At 50.0% G+C, this 20,343-nt stretch overlaps 1 protein-coding gene across 6 annotated transcripts in view; it reads right to left on the bottom strand.

The window, feature by feature from the left end:
- Window positions 1-20,343, bottom strand: part of LOC144935147 (protein sidekick-2-like) — a 477,776-nt gene that overhangs the window by 164,871 nt on the left and 292,562 nt on the right. For all 6 annotated transcript variants that reach the window (XM_078861598.1, XM_078861616.1, XM_078861625.1 and 3 more), the window contains exons 6-7: window positions 5,276-5,387; window positions 2,144-2,382 (exon numbers count right to left, since the gene is read on the bottom strand). In XM_078861598.1, the coding sequence (XP_078717724.1) occupies window positions 2,144-2,382; window positions 5,276-5,387 (351 nt within the window). The remainder of the gene's footprint in view (window positions 1-2,143; window positions 2,383-5,275; window positions 5,388-20,343) is intronic.

Below are 20,343 nucleotides of genomic sequence, written 5' to 3'. Positions count from 1 at the left end.
AATTAGGGAAGGGCAATAAAAATGGTTACAGATCCAGAGTGTCCCATTAACGGGCAGCGCTGCGATGAAACAGAATTTAGACAATGCCGTTTCCACATCGATAGAGTTCTTCAAAAGCGACATTGATTTCGAAGTGCGATAATTTCTATTTTTTTTTATATCGCGGTTAGATGCGTGAGCGTAATAGTAACCACCGCCTTTATTACCACCGCCGCCATCATCGCCGCCACCATCATTTACCACCGCAGTTATCGTTATCACCACCACCATTACCACCGCCACCATCATTATCGCCACCACCACCAGCATCAACGTCGTCGTCTTCATCAACGCCACCATCATTACCATCCGCAACATTACAACTCCTGTTATCATGACCGCCACTACCACCATCATCATTATTATCATCCATTCATCATCATCATGTCCACCATAATCATTCCTACCACCAACACATTACTACTAAAATCACGATTGCAATGGTCATTATTATCGTCATCATTATTATTTCCATCACCACCACTGCCATCAACATTTACACGACTATGAACAGCATCATCATGACCACCACCACCATCATCACAACAGCTGCTACCATCATCATCACCACGACCATCATCATTACTATCATCAACACAACCATCAACATCATTACCATGATCAAAACCACCATCATCACCACCACCATCACTACTATCATTATCATTTCAACCACCACTACCACCAACACCATCACTACTTCTACAATCATCACCACCACTGTCCTCCAGGGCTAGATTTTGATCTCTTAGCCGCAGGCGCACCTGGGCTAGTTGAGCGTGAGTGCAATGTGGGAGGGTTAATCTACATCCAATGGGGAGAACTGGAGGATGAAATTAAACAAGCCAATAAAACAGCAATTAATTAACATAGAATTGTTTTATTGTTCATATTAAACCAATTAATAATAAACAATGTAATGTTTTTTTTTCTTCCTGAACCCCCTCTGGAGTTTTGGGGCCTTGCCAAATGTGCTGTTTGCACCTCCCCTCCAAGATGGCTCTGTCACCATCATCTGCAGTCTATGAGACTCTTAGTTCTATACACAAAATCAGCATATGTATATTAAATGAGTGTCTAACTGTGCGTTCATCTGTCTACTTGTGTGTATCAGTGTGTGTCCGTGTGTGTCCGTGGTAGTGTAAGCGGTTAGCGAGCCGCGCTACAAATCCGACAATCCAAGTTCGATTCCGGCTCACGGCCGACACCTGTGACGATTATCTGAACTGGTCTGGGTCCTCCCCTACGTCGACTCAGCCTCAAATGAGTATATGGAGAGGTGTGTCAACATCAGCATTGGGGAGACAAAGGTGGCCGGGCGTGGTGATGCACATCCACTACCTTGCACTCCATGCCGGTCTTACTAGGTGCTTGCAAAAGTCTTTGCCGCAGGTCCTGTTTAATGTCCAGGGAAGACTTACAGATTTCCCGGGATAGCTTCATTACAAGTAACATTGTTTAGTGATACTGGACTGGCAGTGGATCACAAACACACAGAACAAACAATCAACGCATTGGTGTATAAGACAGCCCTGAAGAGGAATGGTCTAAAATAATAGCAAAGTGGTAGCCAAGGCATGGCATGCGTCCAAGAGGGCATCCACCGAGGGGATGAGCGACGTTGACATGAATTCATGCGCAGGTGCTCCGCGAAGTATTACATCGCACGGTCGTGAGAGGTGGTTGTGGGGGCAGCTTTGCGAGGTCTTCATCCAGCAGTGGATTGACCATGGCCGATCGACGATGACGATAATGATGATGATGAAAGAGGAAAAAGTCTATAATCGGTGACATTTCGGTCAATGTCCCTTCCTCGAAACAGAGGAGTGAACAATCCTGGGGAATATTCTTAGGTTTTTTCGGTAAAGTCACGTAGGTAAAAAATTAAAATTAATAAATGTAAAATAAAAATAAAACAAAAATCACGACGGAGGCTTGTGTTGCCTCCGAAACGTCGTGATTTTTTTTGGCTTTTATTAATTTAAATTTTTTACCTACGTGACTTTACCGAAAAAAACCTAAGAATATGAATCCTTGCAGTCACGAAAGCTTCAAATCTAGAACCCTGGGGAAACCAGGACAGGTGGCAAGCCGCGAGACTCACCGAGCACGGCGAGGTAGGCCGAGCGGACCACAGGGTGCGCCGCGGCAACTCCGTTCGCCGCGCCGGCGCCGCCGGAGGCCGCAGGGCCCCTCGGGCCCAGCGTCACCTCGCAGTCGTAGCGGCCCGCGTCGGCCGCGGAGGGTGACGTCACGGTGAGGCGGCGGCCGAAATCGCCGACGCCGGACGTGATCGCGGGGCCACCGTTGTGCCTCCACGTGACGGCCACTCGCTCCAGTGGCCTGGTGGTTGACGGCCGGCGGGCGGGGGCACACAGAGGGATGGGGGCGAGTAAAAAAAAAAAGTTTAAAAGGCTAAAGGTGCAGCCCCGCAACTGCTCGCTCACGACACTGCTGGCAGAAGGGCTTCCCTGATGAAGGGAGCTTCAGAGAGGGCCCCGCTGGAGGATATGTTTTGCCTACTCTTCCATGCTGATCAGACGCCTTGGAAGAGGTGGGAGTATGCACGCTTTACCTCGCCGCAAGCGACGCGCTGATTGGCTGTCCCCAGGTCGTGTGAGGTGGTTAGTGTCATACAAATAAGAACACATTACACATTTCCCCTTGTCAATCAACCGCTACACGAAAGTTTGGCCACACTTCACCACGCTGCAGTCGGTACTGGTTGGCGAAGAGGCGTCGCTCCCGTACCGGTTCAGATATCATTCGCGACTGACGCCTAGCCTCGCTCCCTTGCATCCAGCGTCGCAAAACCCAGCGTGTCGAATCGCAGTATTTGCCCCCGACGTTTTGGAACGGGCGCGCATTCAATGTTGCCAAACGTCGGCGGAGATCCGAGGGACGCAAAGCCCAGGGTGAGACACGGGAGATCACCGTAAAGCTCCTGTCTCTCTTCCACTTGCCCCGCGAAAACCCCGTACACCCCCCCCCCTCCTCCGCCCCCCCCAAACCCCACCCCACCAAATAAAAATCTAAACAGAAAATCAATAAAAACGTACATGAAATAAATAAAACAATTCGCTCTCCCGCGTAATCACACGATCAGATCGCACGACAGCTCACGGTAACGAGCGCCGACTCGATCGCGCGAGTCCATTAGCCTCGGCGCGCGCCGTTCTCATCCTCTCGGTCGCCAGATCCGAGAATTTCTTCTCGACGGGAGAGAAGTCACCGGCGAAAAGATTTAAGGGCGCGCGAGCGCTTTCTAGGAGATTACCGCCGCCGCCGCCGAGAGAAATACCCGGGCGCATGCATTTTTGATGTCAAGAGTTTCTGGCAAGCAATCAGAGTGACGCCCGTTGCCCATATGTTGCCTTCCCGTTGGCTAGGGGAAAAAATAGGGGGTACCTCCACCCCCCCCCCACCCCCCACGATGCTGACATGATTTTTCGCAGGCATTTGACAAAGCGTTAAAAAAATCGCATTCGTGTAAAACGTTGAAATAATGTAATGAGCGGAGATGGTTTGCATGCATATTTAATGACTATTACCGTGGTGCGTCTTTATTTTTTGCGGGCTGGACGCAGCATAGAAGATGTTACGCTCTCCAGCACTGTCTCAAAGCGGCGCGCCAGTTGTTTGAAATTGCGAATAAATAATGGAGGGGGGGGGGGGGGGGCGTTCCTATTCATTACTATTCATTTGGCGGCGGCCGACCGGCCCAGCGTTAGCAGACGTAACAATCGCACGGCGCAGCAGATGGATCTCGCCATCATCAGGCGAGAACCCTAGACACGAAACGATAGGGAAGATGGATTTTAAATAGTAGCACGAGCGTGGGACACCCCACCCCCCCTACCTCCACAGCACATTCGAACCGGCGGCAGGATTTCAGACTCCCCCCCCCGTCGTGGTTTGTGAATGCAGAGCTCGGAGTTTACGAAGCAGCGGGGGGGGGGGGGGTGATTGTCGTGAAGGAAAATGGAACTGCAACTGAGGATGTTTAACGAAATTTACGGACAGCCATGACGATTCGGGGGCTCGCGGGACTCTGCGCACCGATCGCTGAGAATCAGGGCTTTCTCCTTCTTGGCTCTTTCGGTAAAGTCACGTAGAAGGGAAGTAATAAAATAATAAAAATAAAACATAATAAAATAATTCTCACGACGTTTCGGCCACAACGCAAGCAGCCGTCCTCAGGTGAAGAACAGGTCTGTCGGATTCAGATGAATCCCTGTAGTCACGAAAGCTTTAAATCGAAATCAGGACTCTCCTTTATTTTTGACAGCAACCAACGACGTCACCGCCCGTTCTTAGTTTGTAGAAAAAAAAGGGGGATTTGTTTGAGTGGGAAAAACAGATGTAGATAATTTACAGCTCCTTCATCAATCCACTGGTGGATGAAGGTCCCCTATGCCTATGCCGTGTGGGTTACGGGGGTTTGTTGATCATACTTCCCCGCTGTGCTTACAGGTGGTCGTGCCACGAGAAGGAGTACCCAGTAAGACATCTCGTAGAGCAATGCAATCCTGTGTGAGAGAGCGGCCCGTGTAAGCGGGTATTGCAGGGCTACCTCTGATATATCTTCACGTGACCTCGGCTCCACACAGCATGGGCGCAGCGATTTCTTACTCCCTCGGCATGGTGTCACGGAGCGAGATGTTAACTACCTCGCCAGGTATGCAGGAGGCCATGGGTTCGATCCCGACCCTGAGGCCTGCATATTTAGAGTTTGCATGTCGCTCTCCCCGTGGTTGCGTGTTTTTTTTTCTCTCCTGAGTCCTAAACGTTTTTTTCTCCACATTTAGAAATATGCGCTTATAGTATTTGGCTGTTATATATTGCTACGTGATAATCCACGTCGTTGGGATATCACTTGTGGCCAGGTCGCTTCTGCAAAAGAGCAATGTAGCTCAGTGGGCCTTACCTGGTAAAATATATATATATATTTTTTATAGTTTTAACTATGAGAGCATTGTTTGAAAGGACAGCAACACCGGCGAGTGGTGAACCAAAATTAACGTGATGACCATCATTAAAATCAATGCATCTTCAGAACCCGCTAGCAATCACGGGCGGCCGAGTTATTACTTTGACCCCAGCATCTCAGCGGTGCTGGGCTCAGCACTCTGACTTCTGAGCCACGTGACCCCGGGGATAGGGAGTGTGGAAACAAACAGGCAAACGAACGAACGAACACGTGACCAGTCAATCTACGGGGTGGTGCTCGGCTCACCGTGCGTAGGGAACACACTCGAGTGACACTTCACCAGCTCCTGCGACGACGCTCATGTTCCTCGGAGCGACGACAATCTCCAGGAAGTCGGACGGCCCGGGATCTTCTGCATCTAGACACACGTGCGTGTGTATGCGTGCGTGCGTGCGTGGCGTGTATATATGTAGGTACGGGTGTATGCGCGCGTGCGTGCGTGCGTGCGTGTGTGAGCGTTATTAAAACGAAAGCGCAGCGATAACAAAAAAAAGATTAATTACAACGCAGCAATCACGATCAAATGTATAACCATAACAGCAACCAACCCTGCGTCCGAGAATAATACGGAAATATAACAACAACGATAACAACAACAAGCAACAACAAACAACAACAAACACGCATAGGCGATAACGGCCGCATTTGGAAAGGACCAAGAGGAGGAGAATGTAGCACAAAGCAAGATACATCACACTGGTCAACACACTTTTTCTGGCATAAAATATTCCAACGGGTTTAAGGCAATTTTGGGGTGCTGATTCCAAATCTGGCATCAGTTTTTGTCTATCACATCAGGTTTTTGAGATATCAAATATTGCATTTTCAATAAAAACTGCAGAAGAAAAATATTTAATAAATGTGGATATCCACATAAAATGATATTATAAACACACTATCCTAAAAATACAGCACCATATTTTAACACTAAAGCAGTCACTGACTCGCAACAACTTGCAGTCATAAGTGACAGAGTTAATTTCGGGTAAAATCAATGAAAATGGGGTATGCCGATAGCATACAAATGAGATGTGATAGAGCAAATCTGAGATCAGATTTGGAATCAGCACCCTGAAATTAGTCTAAAACAGCTGCAAAAGTCCAGGCCAGAATTTTTTTTATTTTTTTTGTTGACCAGTGGTATTTCTAGCGCCTGCCCACGAGTTTAGCAATCGTGCCCCCCCCCCCCCCCACACGTTGCACCCTTCGACGCCCACCCAAGAGGCACCGATCCGACCTCTCCACCGGGACTGGCCATCGCCCCGGTCTTTTGTTTCTGCCCGCGGGGCCTCGCTGTGACGGACGGTTCGGTGTCGGGGGGGGGGGGACGCGAGTCGCTCGCCCGCCACCTGCACGGGGCGAGTGAGAGCCACCAGCACGCTCCGCCTCGGTGTCTCGAAGCGTCGAACGAACGCGACATCGCATCACGATGTCCATCTCGACAATTCCGATGCCTTGCTAGCTGCCGTCTAGCCAAGGGCACCGCCCTCCCCGCCCCGCTCCCCCTTCCCCCGTGGCCTGCGCGGCGTGAGACAGATGCAGCCACGGATCTAAGAGTGCGCCTACAATTAGCGGCAGGTGGGCAATGTCGCTCTGCGATGTTTTTCCTAATTGAGCGGTATCGTGAGTTATTTCCATATTTGGGAGATTTGGAGCGGCACGCCGGCGCACACGTGGTTGGTAGCGAGTGAGCGGCGTTGCGAGAATTGGCTTCCACGTTCATAACCATGGATTTTGTTGTGTTGAATAGGGCTGATTTTTAGAGTTTTACACTGGTGATGTATGTGTGTTGAACTTCTTTCGCACCGTACGCTAATCGGAGCGATGACCAAATATTGTCCGATCTTAAAAGCTAAGCAAGCAGTCCTGAGCCTGGATAGCGCTTTGCAACGGGGACCACCGCGTACACACAGCTTGCTATGCCCTCGCCAGCAGACGGCTGCGCAGAAAATGTTGTGCTGTACCTCGATGCTCCCCGCCTTCACCAACCCGCTCTGACCAGCGTGGCGAAGTGTAGTTAAATAACGGCTTTCCAAGCGGATCGGAGGCGTTGTTTGGCCCTCACGCTGCACATTATTGACCCAAAAGGGGCTGTACGTGCACATTAAGGTCACGCGACAGGGAGGAGCCAGTCATACTGAAGCACTTTTGAAAAACGTGTTTCATTAAAAGGTGGATTTAGAAACCTCCCAACGGGGGGTGGGGGTGGCGGTCCTGAACTTTCAAAGCATTTTAAACGGTGCACTACATTAACAGTAGTCATTAAAAAAAAGACAAACATGGCAAAGTGTTTCCTCTGCCAATTATCAATGAAATACCAATGTCCAGGGCTCTCATTTGCCCGACGTGAACACCTCGAGGGGGAGGAGTGGATTATCCCCAAATCCGGGATTTCGACTTGCAGCACGTGACACGTACTCCCTCCGCCGCACGCTGGGACGCTAACGAGTCGGGGGAGGGTGGGGTGGGGGATCAAGAGCCGTGCTTCTCTCGCCGAGGAGAGGCGACACCGTGAGCCGAATGTCCTGGCAGGGCAAACCGCCGGCTAAGTGCGATAAAGCAAGAAAGATGTCTGAAATCAAAGCATCTTAATGACCCGTGACTCGCACCTGATGGATAATGTTATAACTGGGCACGCCGCCGCCTTTCGACATCGGGGGGGCAATGGATTGTTACGAGCGAAAGCTGGAATTCAACCTGTCACGCCCCGATCTCGTGATCACGGTGCCAAAGTGAAGGTTTTATTTTTTGTCTATTTTTGTAACTCAGATGCACGTTTGTGCACGCGCACGCACCACGCACTGCGCATTTCTCTTGCCTCGGGGATTCAGTCTACACCCACCCACCCACCAATCCACCCCACCCACGCATAGGAAGGACCTCTCAGAACGAACGAAAGAAAGAAAGAAAGACAGAAAAAATATATATTTTGCTGCTTGGCAAATTATGAGCTTCATTTTCAATCTCAATTAATTGCTCGGGTGAGCGAGCACAGGTGGCGTTAAACCTAGCCGAGTGTTGTGACCTCATTATCCCAAGGTGCAGCCGAGCCGAAGAATTTATAGAGCCCTTGCGATACGACACGCGCCGGCCGTAATGCCTGGCACCCGACAAACAAGCTCCTCGCTTGCAAAAAAAAAATAAAGAAGAAAAAAATCCCGAGATAGATTTTCACGAACCACACACACGCACGTGCGCACGCGCGCGCGCTAGCCGGCGAGCGCACAATGCGATCGCGCATTCGCCAAAGGTTCCCCGCACCGAGTCACGTTTGCACATGTGCTTCTGCTGCCGTCTGGAACGCTCTTTCGTCCGGTATTAGGAAGCCTCTGGAGCTATGCACTTTGAAATCTAGATTGAAAACGAATTTCGTGAAAACTGCTGTTTTGTGTTTCGTTTGTGCCAAAGCACATTGATCAGTTTCATCAATACCATCATCGTTGTTGTCTACGTCAACATCATCATCAGAAAGATCCGTATCATCATGGTTATCATTACAAGCATCACTGTTATCACAATCGTTGTCACCTCCGATTAGCACGGTTGGCTACGTACGGTGCGAAAGAAGTTCAACATACATACAGAAGTCCCGTATTTCCATCCCGCCGTTACCGGTAGGGTTACATTGGTGATGGTAAAGGTGCAGCCCTGAATGTGCATTGCTCACGTCGCTGCTGGCACAAGGGCCTCCGCTCGAGGTTAGCTCGAGAGAGCAACTTCTCTAATGGTATTTGTTGGGGCTACTCTTCCACAATGTTCGGATCTCTTGGAAGAAGTGGGAGTGCGGGGGAGCGATGTCCAAAGGGGGATGAAATGGCAATGCGCATTGGACATGCTTTAAGCACAATCCGAGCATTATTTTGCGCCTCTCAAATGACGATTTACAATACATCCACAGCGCCAATATTCATACATTTATGCTTCCTGCGAGGACGCGTGGCCTGGGAGGGGAAACTTTTACAAACTAGAGGCATCGTATCTACAAGCCGCGCCGGGAGAACGACTCGAACAGTCGACCTCTGGATGGCGAGTTCTGCGCGCTTCACCTTCACACCGACCGTGGCAGCAATCCCCACGCATTAAATTCGGGAAAAAAACAGTGAAGACGTGGGGGGGGTATGGCACGTGTGATTCTAAGATTCAGGGGGCTGTAAGGCTGAAGAACCCTCTCTCTCTCTCTGTCACACCCGGTGCCATTGTGGGCGCGGTCCGGAGAGAGAGGGAGAGAGAGGGCATGCGGTTTGTTTTGGCGGAGGCTAATTTTGTGTGGGTGGGGGGAGGCACGCGGCTCAGTGCGACCACTGTCGTGGCAGATTCAGCACCCGGGGACCGCGCGAACCGAAGATTAGAACGTCTCTGACCGCGCGCTCTCTCCGGGTCGCGTGCGGTTTTTCTTTATTTATATTAAAATTTATTTAAAAGGACGGAGCGTAAAAAAATCCGCGGTACAGCGCAAATTATATTTTTTTGTTTAAGGTGAGACGTTGAGAAGCCGAAGGGTTAGGGGAAATTCAGCGTTTGATTTTTTTGAAGATGGCACGGTAATTGCGGGTCGCCGAGCGAGGCGTGTGCCCCGCCGAAGTTGAATGTGCTCCGAGACGAATTCCAAAGGGTCTTGGAGGAGTTTTTTTTTCGTGAAAGTCTTAACAATCCTGCACTGTTTCAGGCAAGCTTTTTCACTTTGTCAGATATTGAAAAGACTTTGTGAAGGCCTTTGAAAAAGTATTGCATATCCTGGGCAGTGTTATTGAGAATTATTATATTTAAAAAAATCATTATACCCCCCCCCACCACCTGCAATCAAACCCATTGTTAATGAGTGAGAGTCTGAATGATTATCGCTGCTCGCGGTTACGATGTATTACTATGCTCGTTTCCGTGTTGGGATCGAATCCCACGGACGTGAGAGTCAACAGGGTGGGCTGTGTGTGGCAACTCGCGATGAGTGAGGATGTCAGGAATATCTGAGCGGCTGAAGAGTTGGAACGGCGGTGAGTGAGTGGAAGATTGCACAAATAGATCTCCAATGTAGCCCCTACATTGAATATCGGGGCAAGTGCTGTTTCATGAGCAGATGACAAGGTGAACAAGCGAGTGGTGTGGCCAGCACGACGCCTGCCCGCCTTCGTCTCCCCGGTGCTGATGTGTACACACCACCGCATCAGGTACTCATTTTACGGCTGAGCCAACCTAGGGGAGACCCAGGACCGGATTAAATATTCGCCCAATGTTATTGGTCGCGAGCGGGAATCCAACCCGGGTCGCCGGGTTCGTAGCGAAGTGCGCTAGCCGCGACACCACCCCTTCCCGAGGACACTAACGCAACAACAACGGCCGTTCGTCACTAAGTGGCGTTGACGTCCCCCACGGCGTTGTACCAGGCTAGGTGCACCTTGAGCAGAAAAGTCAAAGACAAATCCCCCCCCCCCGTGTAGCCTTAACAGACTGTTGGGACAGGTACTGTTTGGAGTAGGTGGCCAGCACCACGTTTTTGCCCCATTGTCTCCCGCGTGGCGATATTTACACATCTCGCCAGGCACTCATTTGAGACTGAGTCGACCTAGGCGAGGCCCAGAACCGTTTCAGACAATTGTCACTGGTGTTGGCGGGCCGGCCGGGAGTTTTGCCACCGCTACCCACACGCACCCGCGCACGGACGCCCACCCCGACTTTTCGTGTCCTTACGAGAAGTGCTCCTTTGTCAGCCGCCCCCCTCTCTCTCTCTCGAGCACACGATCCCTTCTCAGCCACCGGTGTTGAGCGTAACACGAGAGTGGCGAAAATGAAATAATGAAAGCGACGGTCCAGATGGTGTGAGTTTTATACTGTGGCTCCTGCGTTTGGCTACCCTTCAGGAGTTAGCGGGCAGGCGGGCATGCGGGCGAATTTTTTTTATTTTTTTTCTTGATCGTTTTCCCGTCATAAATATTGATGACGATAATGAAGAGGGGAAGGGCATCGTGAGGGGAGCGATTGTTTGGTGGCCGTGTTGGGGGGGGGGGGGCGGTGGGGAGGAGAGAGGGGCTGGTAGTGGGTGCTGTGGCCCCATGGCCTGAGAGGTCTTGTAACGGGAGGCATGCAGAGCTGTGGCGTACGCTCCCTGCCTCCCACACACTGTGGCGAACGCTGCGTCGCTCTCCCAGTAGCAGCGCGCTTCAGGTACCAGTCTTCTAACAAGTAGTAGTAATACGAATACTGTAGCGGCGCAAGCCTGCAGTTGCTTGTTCTACCCGCTGACGCAAGTGCTTGCACTAGAGGGAATTCTAGAGAGCGCTTGGCCTGCTCTTCCACGCCGGCCAGACGTCTCGGAAGAGGTGCTGACATGTTTTACTCGCGTCACTGCTGGATGTGTTGGGCTCCCTCCCCTTATAGAGAGCCCCCTATAGGAGGATTTTTGGTCGACTATTCCACCCTGGTCAGATGAGGGAGCTGCCCACACTTTACCCCAGCCACACACGACACCGCTGTCGATTCATTGAATGAATACTCTAACAATTGTCCAATAATAAAATTCCGATTTCCTCCGCATTTTATCGAACAAGTTTGCGCCAAACCGCTCACTCAAGCAATGACGTTGATGATAACTTTTATTTTCATGCATACACAAAAAAAAAGTTAAGTTTTGTACTGTTTACCTCCCGTTAAGGCACCTAAAAATCAGATCATGCTCCTGTCAAGTATGAAGATAACATTTGAAATTGCTAAGTGAATCATGGATGTAATTGCCGCTATATGTGCCTCTTGTGAACCTGCCCGTGTAATGGTTTAAATAATCGGAGGGTTCGTCAACATCTGTCAGGCTCGGCTCTCATAGCAGCAGAGCTTGCGATCGACTATCTTGCGCTGTCACAAGTTATTAAGCTTCATCTTGATGAGCGTCGACTGGTAATTGTAAATTAACCGCACGGCATGCCCAAGGCAAACAAAGCCGGAAAATGTTCAAACGTGACAATGTAAAAATATATGAAATGTGTATTCCTTTTTTACCGCGTCTCACAGCGAGATGTTGTCTTGAATCTACATCGTAAATGTTTGCAGCTATTGGTGGCACTCCGTCACACGCGCACACGTTGACAGGCAGGCGCGTGACAGGCCTTGCTGAACTGCAGCAGGCGCGATCGTTCGTGAGCCCGGAACGCGATTCTAGACGCGAACGACGCGTTCGTGTGTCGCAGCCTCCTCGTGAATGTTTGCGAGCGTGATTGACACGGAGGGGTTTTTTAGGGCTGTTGCGGGTTCAGCAACGATCGATCGAACGACCGACAACACTGGCAGAGCCGCCAGGAGGCTTTCGCCTCGGTTGAAACAACGGGGCACGTTTAAAAAAAAAAATAATCTCGCCACCTCTGCTCACCCAGCAGTACGAATTGGTGCTCTGCAGGTCGGCGAGCGGTTGGTTGCATGCGGTGGGATAAAGCGTGGGTGGGCACTTCGGCCTCTTACACAATGCCTTAGGAAGAGTAGGCCTTCATGTGGTCAAGATGGGCTCTCTCGAGCACTGTATAAAAGTGGAAGAGTTTTGTCAAGGAGGGCTGCTCCGTTAAGGTGGCGATGCGTCCAATCTTCTTCTTAAAATTCCGCACGGCTGATGTAGATGCAGAGCATCGACTGCAATTTCACATTCAGGTGGCCAAGCCAGATAACCGCGTCTGTAGTCGCGGAGCGTATCGCTGTGATGTATCTCCTTCGTATTTGCGGATCGGGCATTGCGTCGTTATATATTTTATGGTCTGTTCTGGATGACAACAGTCGCGCACTCTTGGAGAGTTTTTAATTTTACATTTTGCGCGTCACGTTTCCGCATCTTCCATCACCATGAGCTTCGTGTGTGATCAAACCCAGGGATCTTCTGCGTTGGGTCTTTCGCAATGTGTCCAGTCGTAAAACATTCAGCGACGTCGCCGCTCCAGACTGAGCTCACGCAGCAGCAGTGCGGGTTGGTGCGGGGGGGGGGGGGTAACCATGGCTGGTTAAAAAATAGATCTCTCGTCCCTGATGTTGGCCATGGCCGTGGCATCGAACTGAGGCCACTGGGTACATATCGCAGTGCGTCAGCCACTGCGCCACCGGTCCACAATTTTGATTTGACAGCAATTCTAGTGGCACAAAGAGAGAACACCACGGCCGTTGCTCGTGACAGGACTTAATTTCGGCCAGGTCAGTCTGGGCCAGAAAATATAATCCGTGCCCTGCACACCACATCCAGTATAATTATTGGCTGTTGCTAATACTGGTCACGTGCCACTTACGCCAGCCTACTGTGTGGCACCACAAACACTCAACACTCAGATACCGTTATCTTTTGATGATCCAGCACTCACTGCGGTCCTTCCCCTCCTCATTGCTCTTCTAGCGCTACTACCACGTTTTCCTGTGCATCTCACTCATTAAAATCCTCCACCGACGCTGAGGTCTGACTGTTTCATCTCATCCACGCTGTATTCCACCACCACTACCATCACACTGCAGGTCACAACAACACAAGAACTCCACCAAAAAAAAAAACACAAAGATCCCCCGTATAGTCTAAACAGACTGTTGGGGCAAGTGCTGTTTGCGAGCACCTATGAAGGCCAGCACGGCACACATGGGGGTGGGTGGCCACGCCCGGCCACCTTTGTCTCCCTAATGGCGATGTAAACACACCACACTAGGTACTCATTTGAGGCTGAGGCGACCTAGGGGAGGCTCAGGACTGATTCAGATAATCGTCACCGGTGTTGGCCGTGAGCTGGAATCGAACTCGGGTCACGGGGTTCTACGCGGAGCACGCTAACCGCTGCACACACCCACGCACCCTCCACAAACAATGCTTGTCACAACACTTCTCTCTCTCTGCGTCTTCCCTTGCCCTGCTCCACTTTGGAATTCCTGCCCACCACCCTCTCTTTTCCCCTACAACAGCCTCGCTCAATTTAAGAAACGTTTTGCTCTCTCATCTATTACAGCTTCAACAGTGATGTCTTTCACTGCCCCCCCCCTTGAGTTTTCTGCCCATGGGTCTGTGCTCAGCAACTATAATAATAATAATAAATAGACATCATTAGAGAGTGAACAACGATGATTAACATCAGACGCACGGGACAGGCCGTCATTAATCGGCTGCAAGCAGAGTATGCACGTATAGGGGATTTGATACTAAACATAAATCACTTAGCAATTATTTTTTGTCCCGATCGAAGCGTAACTTTTGCCCGTGAAAAATGCCCCTTTTGGCGACAGCGGGCAAGGATGGCTTGCGTGATGACGGGACCGCTCCGCGAACTTCTGCGTGTGGGCCACTAATCCTGGAACCGGCCAGGGTGGCTCAGCAGCGGTAGGGCGAGCGGAAGGTCGCGAGTTCAATCGCGGTTGTTCGGGGTCGACTCAGCCACTCGTCCTTTTGGGAGACGATAGGATGACTTCAACTGTTGTGCAAAAGTTAACAGCGGTGGTTCAATGGATTACATCCGCCCCCCCCCCCCGCCCCACTGCCATGGGAATGTGGAATTGGCCGTAATAAACAGGAGATGAGCGCTCGCGTCAATGCTGAAGCTATTGTCGTATTTTATACATGCCGAGGGACAAACCCAACCCCGACTGCCTTAACGCTCTGACTCTCACCGCTTTCTCACGACACTGCCACCGCTGGATGACCGCGCGCAGCCTGCGAAGGGCAGCAACGACGGATGCGTCGGTTTGAGCCCGCGGGCGCTTGTCAAGGCTAACGCAGACTGACACAGGCGCAATTGGCCCAACGCATTTTGGCCTTTTTTTGTCATTCAGCAAATATTGCTTCCCTTAGACAATTTTAATAATGTGCAGACACACACGCACGCACACTCACACAGCCAAAGGTTCCCTGTATAGCCTAATAATAGACTGTTGGGGCAAGTGCTGCAAGCGAACACCTCCCCATTGCCAGCACGGGACACGAGGGTGCGTGTGGCCAACACGACGCTCGGCCGCCTTTGTCTCCCCAAGCGCTGACGTTTACACACCACCGCACCAGGCACTCATTTAAGGCTCAGTCGACCTAGGCGGGAAGACCACGACTGGTTTCAAATATTCTCCGCTGTTATCGGTCGTGAGCGGCAATCGAATTCGGGTCGCCGGGCTCTAAGGGGCGGCGCGCTCACCGCTCCACCACTGCTCCCCATGAACACGCTCACATATCGCTCAACGCAAGTTCACACACACACACACGCACCCACTGTTGTCGCGCACCCACGCTCCACTGGGTTTTGTGTGCACAATATACGGCTTTGGCAATGTGTGCAGAAAAAATGTTGCTGAACTGTGTGATTGGGAGACCCCTGATCTTGACCCTGGGAATGCTCGCTAAACCGTGCCGAGCCACGTGCCAGCTTTGGCCTAAAAGCCGCATTCCCAGCAACTTAATCAACGCTATGAAGTGAGCCGTGCAGAATTTATTTTGTATGCGCGTGCATGTGTCTTAGTTGTTGTTGTTGTTGTTTGTTTGCTCTCGACCAACAGCAATAAAAAAAAACTGCTGGCAAAAAAAATGTTTTCATTGTATTGCAATCAGATCATCATCATTGTCATTATCATCAGTCTCGATCGATCCACTGCTGAATGAAGGTCTTCCCAAGCCGTCGTCACGATCCTGCGATGTGATTATCAATGCACCTAGCACCGATGCGCAGTATAAATTGTAATCAGATACTAATAACATTGGAAATGATTTGCGGCAATTTTTTAAATCCTTTATATTAAGTTCGCTTGCTTGCTTGCTTGCGCACTTACGACCGTGCAAATCTTTCGGTCGTTTTTTAACCCACTTCCCGTGATCCAATCGAGCTGACATTTTGCACACAGACTCGTTGTGCGTGACAATTTATTTTCGTGAAAAATGTTTTCCTAAATTTTCCACTTTTTAGGATTTTTTTTTTCATATTTAATTTAAAATACCAATGTGATAAAAATGAAACTCTTACTCAAGAAAAACAGAAATGAATAATAAAATAAAACCGATGCCACGCATATAAAGGATTTATAGTGAAAAACGGGTTAATTTTTTTAATTCACGACAAGATGCAGGGCTCCACGTGCGGTGACAGTCACACTTCACCACGCTGGTGAGTGCGTGTTGGTGTGGGGGGTACGCATGACTGGTTAAAAAAATCACTCGTCCCTGATGTTGAACCATGTCCGTGGAATCGAACCGAGGCCACTGAGTACACATCGCAGTGTGCCAACCACTGCGCCACCGATCGACAATTTTGATTTGACAGAATTTCTGGTGGCAAAAAAAACGGAGAACACAACGGCCGTTGGTCGCAACAGGACTTAATTTCAGCCAGGTCAGTCTGGGCCAGAAAATATATTCCGCACCATGCACACCACATCCACCATAATTATTGGCTGTAGCTAATACTGGTCACGTGCCACTTACTCCAGCCTACCGGCGACCAGCACAATATTGAGTGAGAAATTAAAGAGCCAGCTCGTCATGTTAGTCCCGCGGGGTAATTGTGAGCCCTATAGTTTCATAACCCCCTCCCCCCACACCTCTCAACCTCTGCCCACCCCACAGCATAAATAAACTGTACATCGTTCGTCGATTGTGGCAGGTTGCGTATGGTGAGCTAACCCTAACAGTCGACCAAATACCCTCTCGAGGCCATTCTGCGAGCAAGTGGCGCGAGCAATTACGTTGCAGGGCTGTACCTTTACCTTTCAGTAATGGTCCCTAACTAGTTAGCGCTCGGCAAGAGACATAGCGGTGTAAGTGCGTGTACGTCCGTGGAGAGGAATGCTGCGCGCGTGTGAGAGAGACACATGACCAGGGCCAAACAGTCCTTATTACCACACAGCGCTCACGTAGACAAGTCCTAATGAAAAACAATTATCTACGAAAATGGCAAAGCTGTCAATTTAACTTTCATTTCTACCCCTCCAAGACCTTTGCACCTCAAGCAAAGATAACTTTTCGATGCCCTAATGATGTGAAAAACATGGCCACACTTTGCTACATTAATCCTCAAGCCGAATTTTTTTTTTCGTACACGAGATCGCTGAACCTTCCACCCAATTAAGGCGAGGATAATAACTTTTTTTCCCATCCCTCTCTCAATGAAATAATGTTATGTTTTGCAGGAACACAGCACTTCAACCGCACATTTATCTCTGGCACTTTTCGTCGTGTCGAGATTTATTGGACAATGTTAAAAAAGCCGTCCGGGATTGCAGAACTACACATGCATGATAATAATAATAACAACATCAACAATAAAATACGTGGGAAAAAAATAAAGGCGGGGCTTAATAACAAGACAAATTAATAAGCACTAAAGCACGCTTCATGTTCAAGGCTTCGCATCCGCACTAACAATGACATGTCCTATGTTGTTGAGGTGCAAAGAAATAATAATAAATACAGTCATACCAAGAGATGCATAAAATATGCATGGATATTCACACTGTGGGGGGCATTAAGGGGAGGAAAAATTTGATGTAATTTTATGACAACAGCAGCAGTGGCTTCTCTCTAAGCAATCAATCGCACTCATTAAAACTTTTAACCAGAAGAAATCTCACCTGGGACAAACTATGGCACACACCTTTCAAAAAAAATAATAATAAAAACCTAGGTATATTTTGTGTCGAGTTACGAATTTTTTTCTTTTTAAGTATCTGCTCAGTTTTACGTTCGCCCTATTTTAATGGTGGGTTGAGTGAGAGCCCCACGGATCGTCACGCGGTACAGAAGTTAAAACAAAAACAACAACAATGATTTAAGCGTATGGAGTCCTGCCGTGGGCTAACGGTCAGCACGCTTGAATTGCGATCCAGAGTGATCGCCGGCTTCGATTTGATCTCCCAGTGCCGCAGTTGAAACAACGGCGCAGGTTTTGGTTGTTGAATTCCCTCTCGCCGCCGTCTCTGTCCACCCGGCAGCGATATAAATGGGTTGCGCCGCAGTTAGTCTACGATCGCAGGGTTTTCGTGTGGTGAACAGGTGAGGTTTGGCTACTCCTACCTCTTCCAAGACGTCTGGCAAGCATGTGAAGAGTAGGCCAAATTACGAGCGGCCCTTCACAAAGCAGGGACGTGAGCATGGAATAGCAACAGCTGCACCACGACTTTTAATAGGAGCCGATTGGAATGTCACATGGCGAAGGACTACTTCAATGATATCATTTGTAGATAAGTTGTGTATTTGCATCGCAAGAGTTCGCAGTGTTAAAGAGGCGAAGAAAAGTATTGTGTGAATTACGCTTCCATATTAATTGCACATGCTAGTGAAACATTCTACCCCCTCCTCACCCGCACAGGTGACAGATTGTTGGAAGGTAAGAAATTAATCTCATTTTGAAACCTGGCAATGTGAGAAATGTGAAAATGGGTTTGAGCCATGCTGTGGTCAGTGAGAAAAAAAAACACTTGGCGCTTTCCGTTAAGGGCTCATTACTATTAAAACATTCAGCGCACTGATGATCACATGAACAGCTTCGATGTGAATACACAACACTCTTGCCGAGGCTTCTCAGCACAGCCACGAAGATGTTTGGATAATTCATAAATCATAATCACAATCATTACCATACCAATTATGATCATCGTCATCATAATTAATTATTCGAGCACAATTCACTCGGCTAATTTCATTAGCCCCCGATCGTGTGTCTTCTGTCGTCTGTCTCAGGCCATCATCCCTTTCTCCAGTGGTCGTCCTATGGAGAGACTCGCCCCTGCCATAGCAATGTGACATTTCCACCACTTGCTGGCGGCTGTAAAAGCGGACACGTGGACCACATTAATGCTCATTTGAGTAGGAAAACCACTTATGACTTTTCTCTACCTGCCTGTAAATACTACAGTGCCCACTTTCATTATGAACCTCCATCAGGGCTTACATTTTCAAGGAATATTTTCAGGGTCCCTCAAAACCCTAGAAACCCCCCCATCCCACTACCATCCACCCACCCCACCCAAAAAGCAATTGGGAGGTGGGCGGAGGGGGGAAGGGCAAAATTTTTAGAGCTCAGCCCTGGACAGCTCCTACTGAAATTGATGCATTGATCTCCGTTACCGCACGGGCTTAGGGGATGCTTTTTTGTCGTCCACAAATGCACTGCACACGCAACGCTCCTCTGCTCAAGCGTACACCGCGCGCGCGAGCCTCACAGACAAAGTCTGCATTCACGTGCAAGCGGTTATTGTGATAAGCGCGCGTCTTCCTCCCCAAAGTGACTCAACAACATCTTCGTTAGTAGGGACTTGTGATAAAACTGTTCATTACAAAAAAACATAAATATAGTAAACACACATGCGGTTTTTTGTGCCAACCCTAAATTTTTCAGCCCACAATAAATAAGAAAAAAAAGGTCAGAAACAGAATTAAGCTCGCCGGTGTTTTATGCCAAGTGCAGCGCTTTGCATTTCGCCAGGAGAGTGAGAGTCGCGATGTAAATGTTTGTGCAGCGAAACTACGAAATGGTATTTTCGGTAATTTTGACATTTTTTCTTTCTCCCGATGCGCGCCCGCGCACGGGAGTGTGACATTGTGGTTTTATTTCATTCTTACGCGTATATATATAAATGCTTTTAATTTGGAACTGTGCTATTGGAAAGTTTGTTACTAAGCCTGGCTACCAAAGCGTGGAACCATCCATTCACGTTTAGGTTTTTATTAAATTAATTTTGTCCTTTGGAGCGGAGAATGTGTTGCGTTTTTTCTCTCACTCCCCCCACCCTCCTCCCGTAAGGGTGGATGCTCGCTGTGTTTTTTTTGCTGAGGCCAGGTGGGGATGTCGACTGCTGCTTTATGATCCAATCAAGGGGCTGCACGGGAGCTGCGTTCACGTCGCGGGCCCAGCCACTCGCTCCCGGCGCCGGCCGTTATTCTGCCTCATTCCTCCCATTGCACATCATCCCTCCAAGCCCCCCCCACCCTTCCCAGCCCCCCTCCCAGCCCTTCCACCCCTCCCAGCCCCCACCCCTCCCAGCCGCCCTCACCCCTTCAAGCCCTCCACCCCTCCCAGCCCCCCCACCCCTCCCAGCCCCCCCACCCAGCCCCCCAACCCCTCCCAGCCCCCTTTTCCAGCCCCCCCACCCCTCCCAGCCCCTTCACCACTCCCAGCACCGCCTCCCAGCCCCCCTCTATAGCCCCCCACTCCTCCCAGCCCCCCCACCCAGCCCCCCACCCCTCCCAGCTCTCCACCCCTCCCAACCCCCCAACCCCTCCCAGCCCCCATCCCAGCCCTCCCACCCTTCCCAGCCCCACCCCTCCCAGCCGCCCTCACCCCTTCAAGCCCCCCACCCCTCCCAGCCCCCCCCACCCAGCCCCCCACCCCTCCCAGCCCCCACCC

The sequence above is a fragment of the Lampetra fluviatilis genome, chromosome 1 (genome assembly GCF_964198595.1).
Source record: "Lampetra fluviatilis chromosome 1, kcLamFluv1.1, whole genome shotgun sequence".
In the NCBI taxonomy this organism is placed as follows: domain Eukaryota; kingdom Metazoa; phylum Chordata; class Hyperoartia; order Petromyzontiformes; family Petromyzontidae; genus Lampetra; species Lampetra fluviatilis.
Note: the sequence above shows the minus strand (reverse complement) of the source record. Positions and strands in the feature narration are given on the sequence as shown.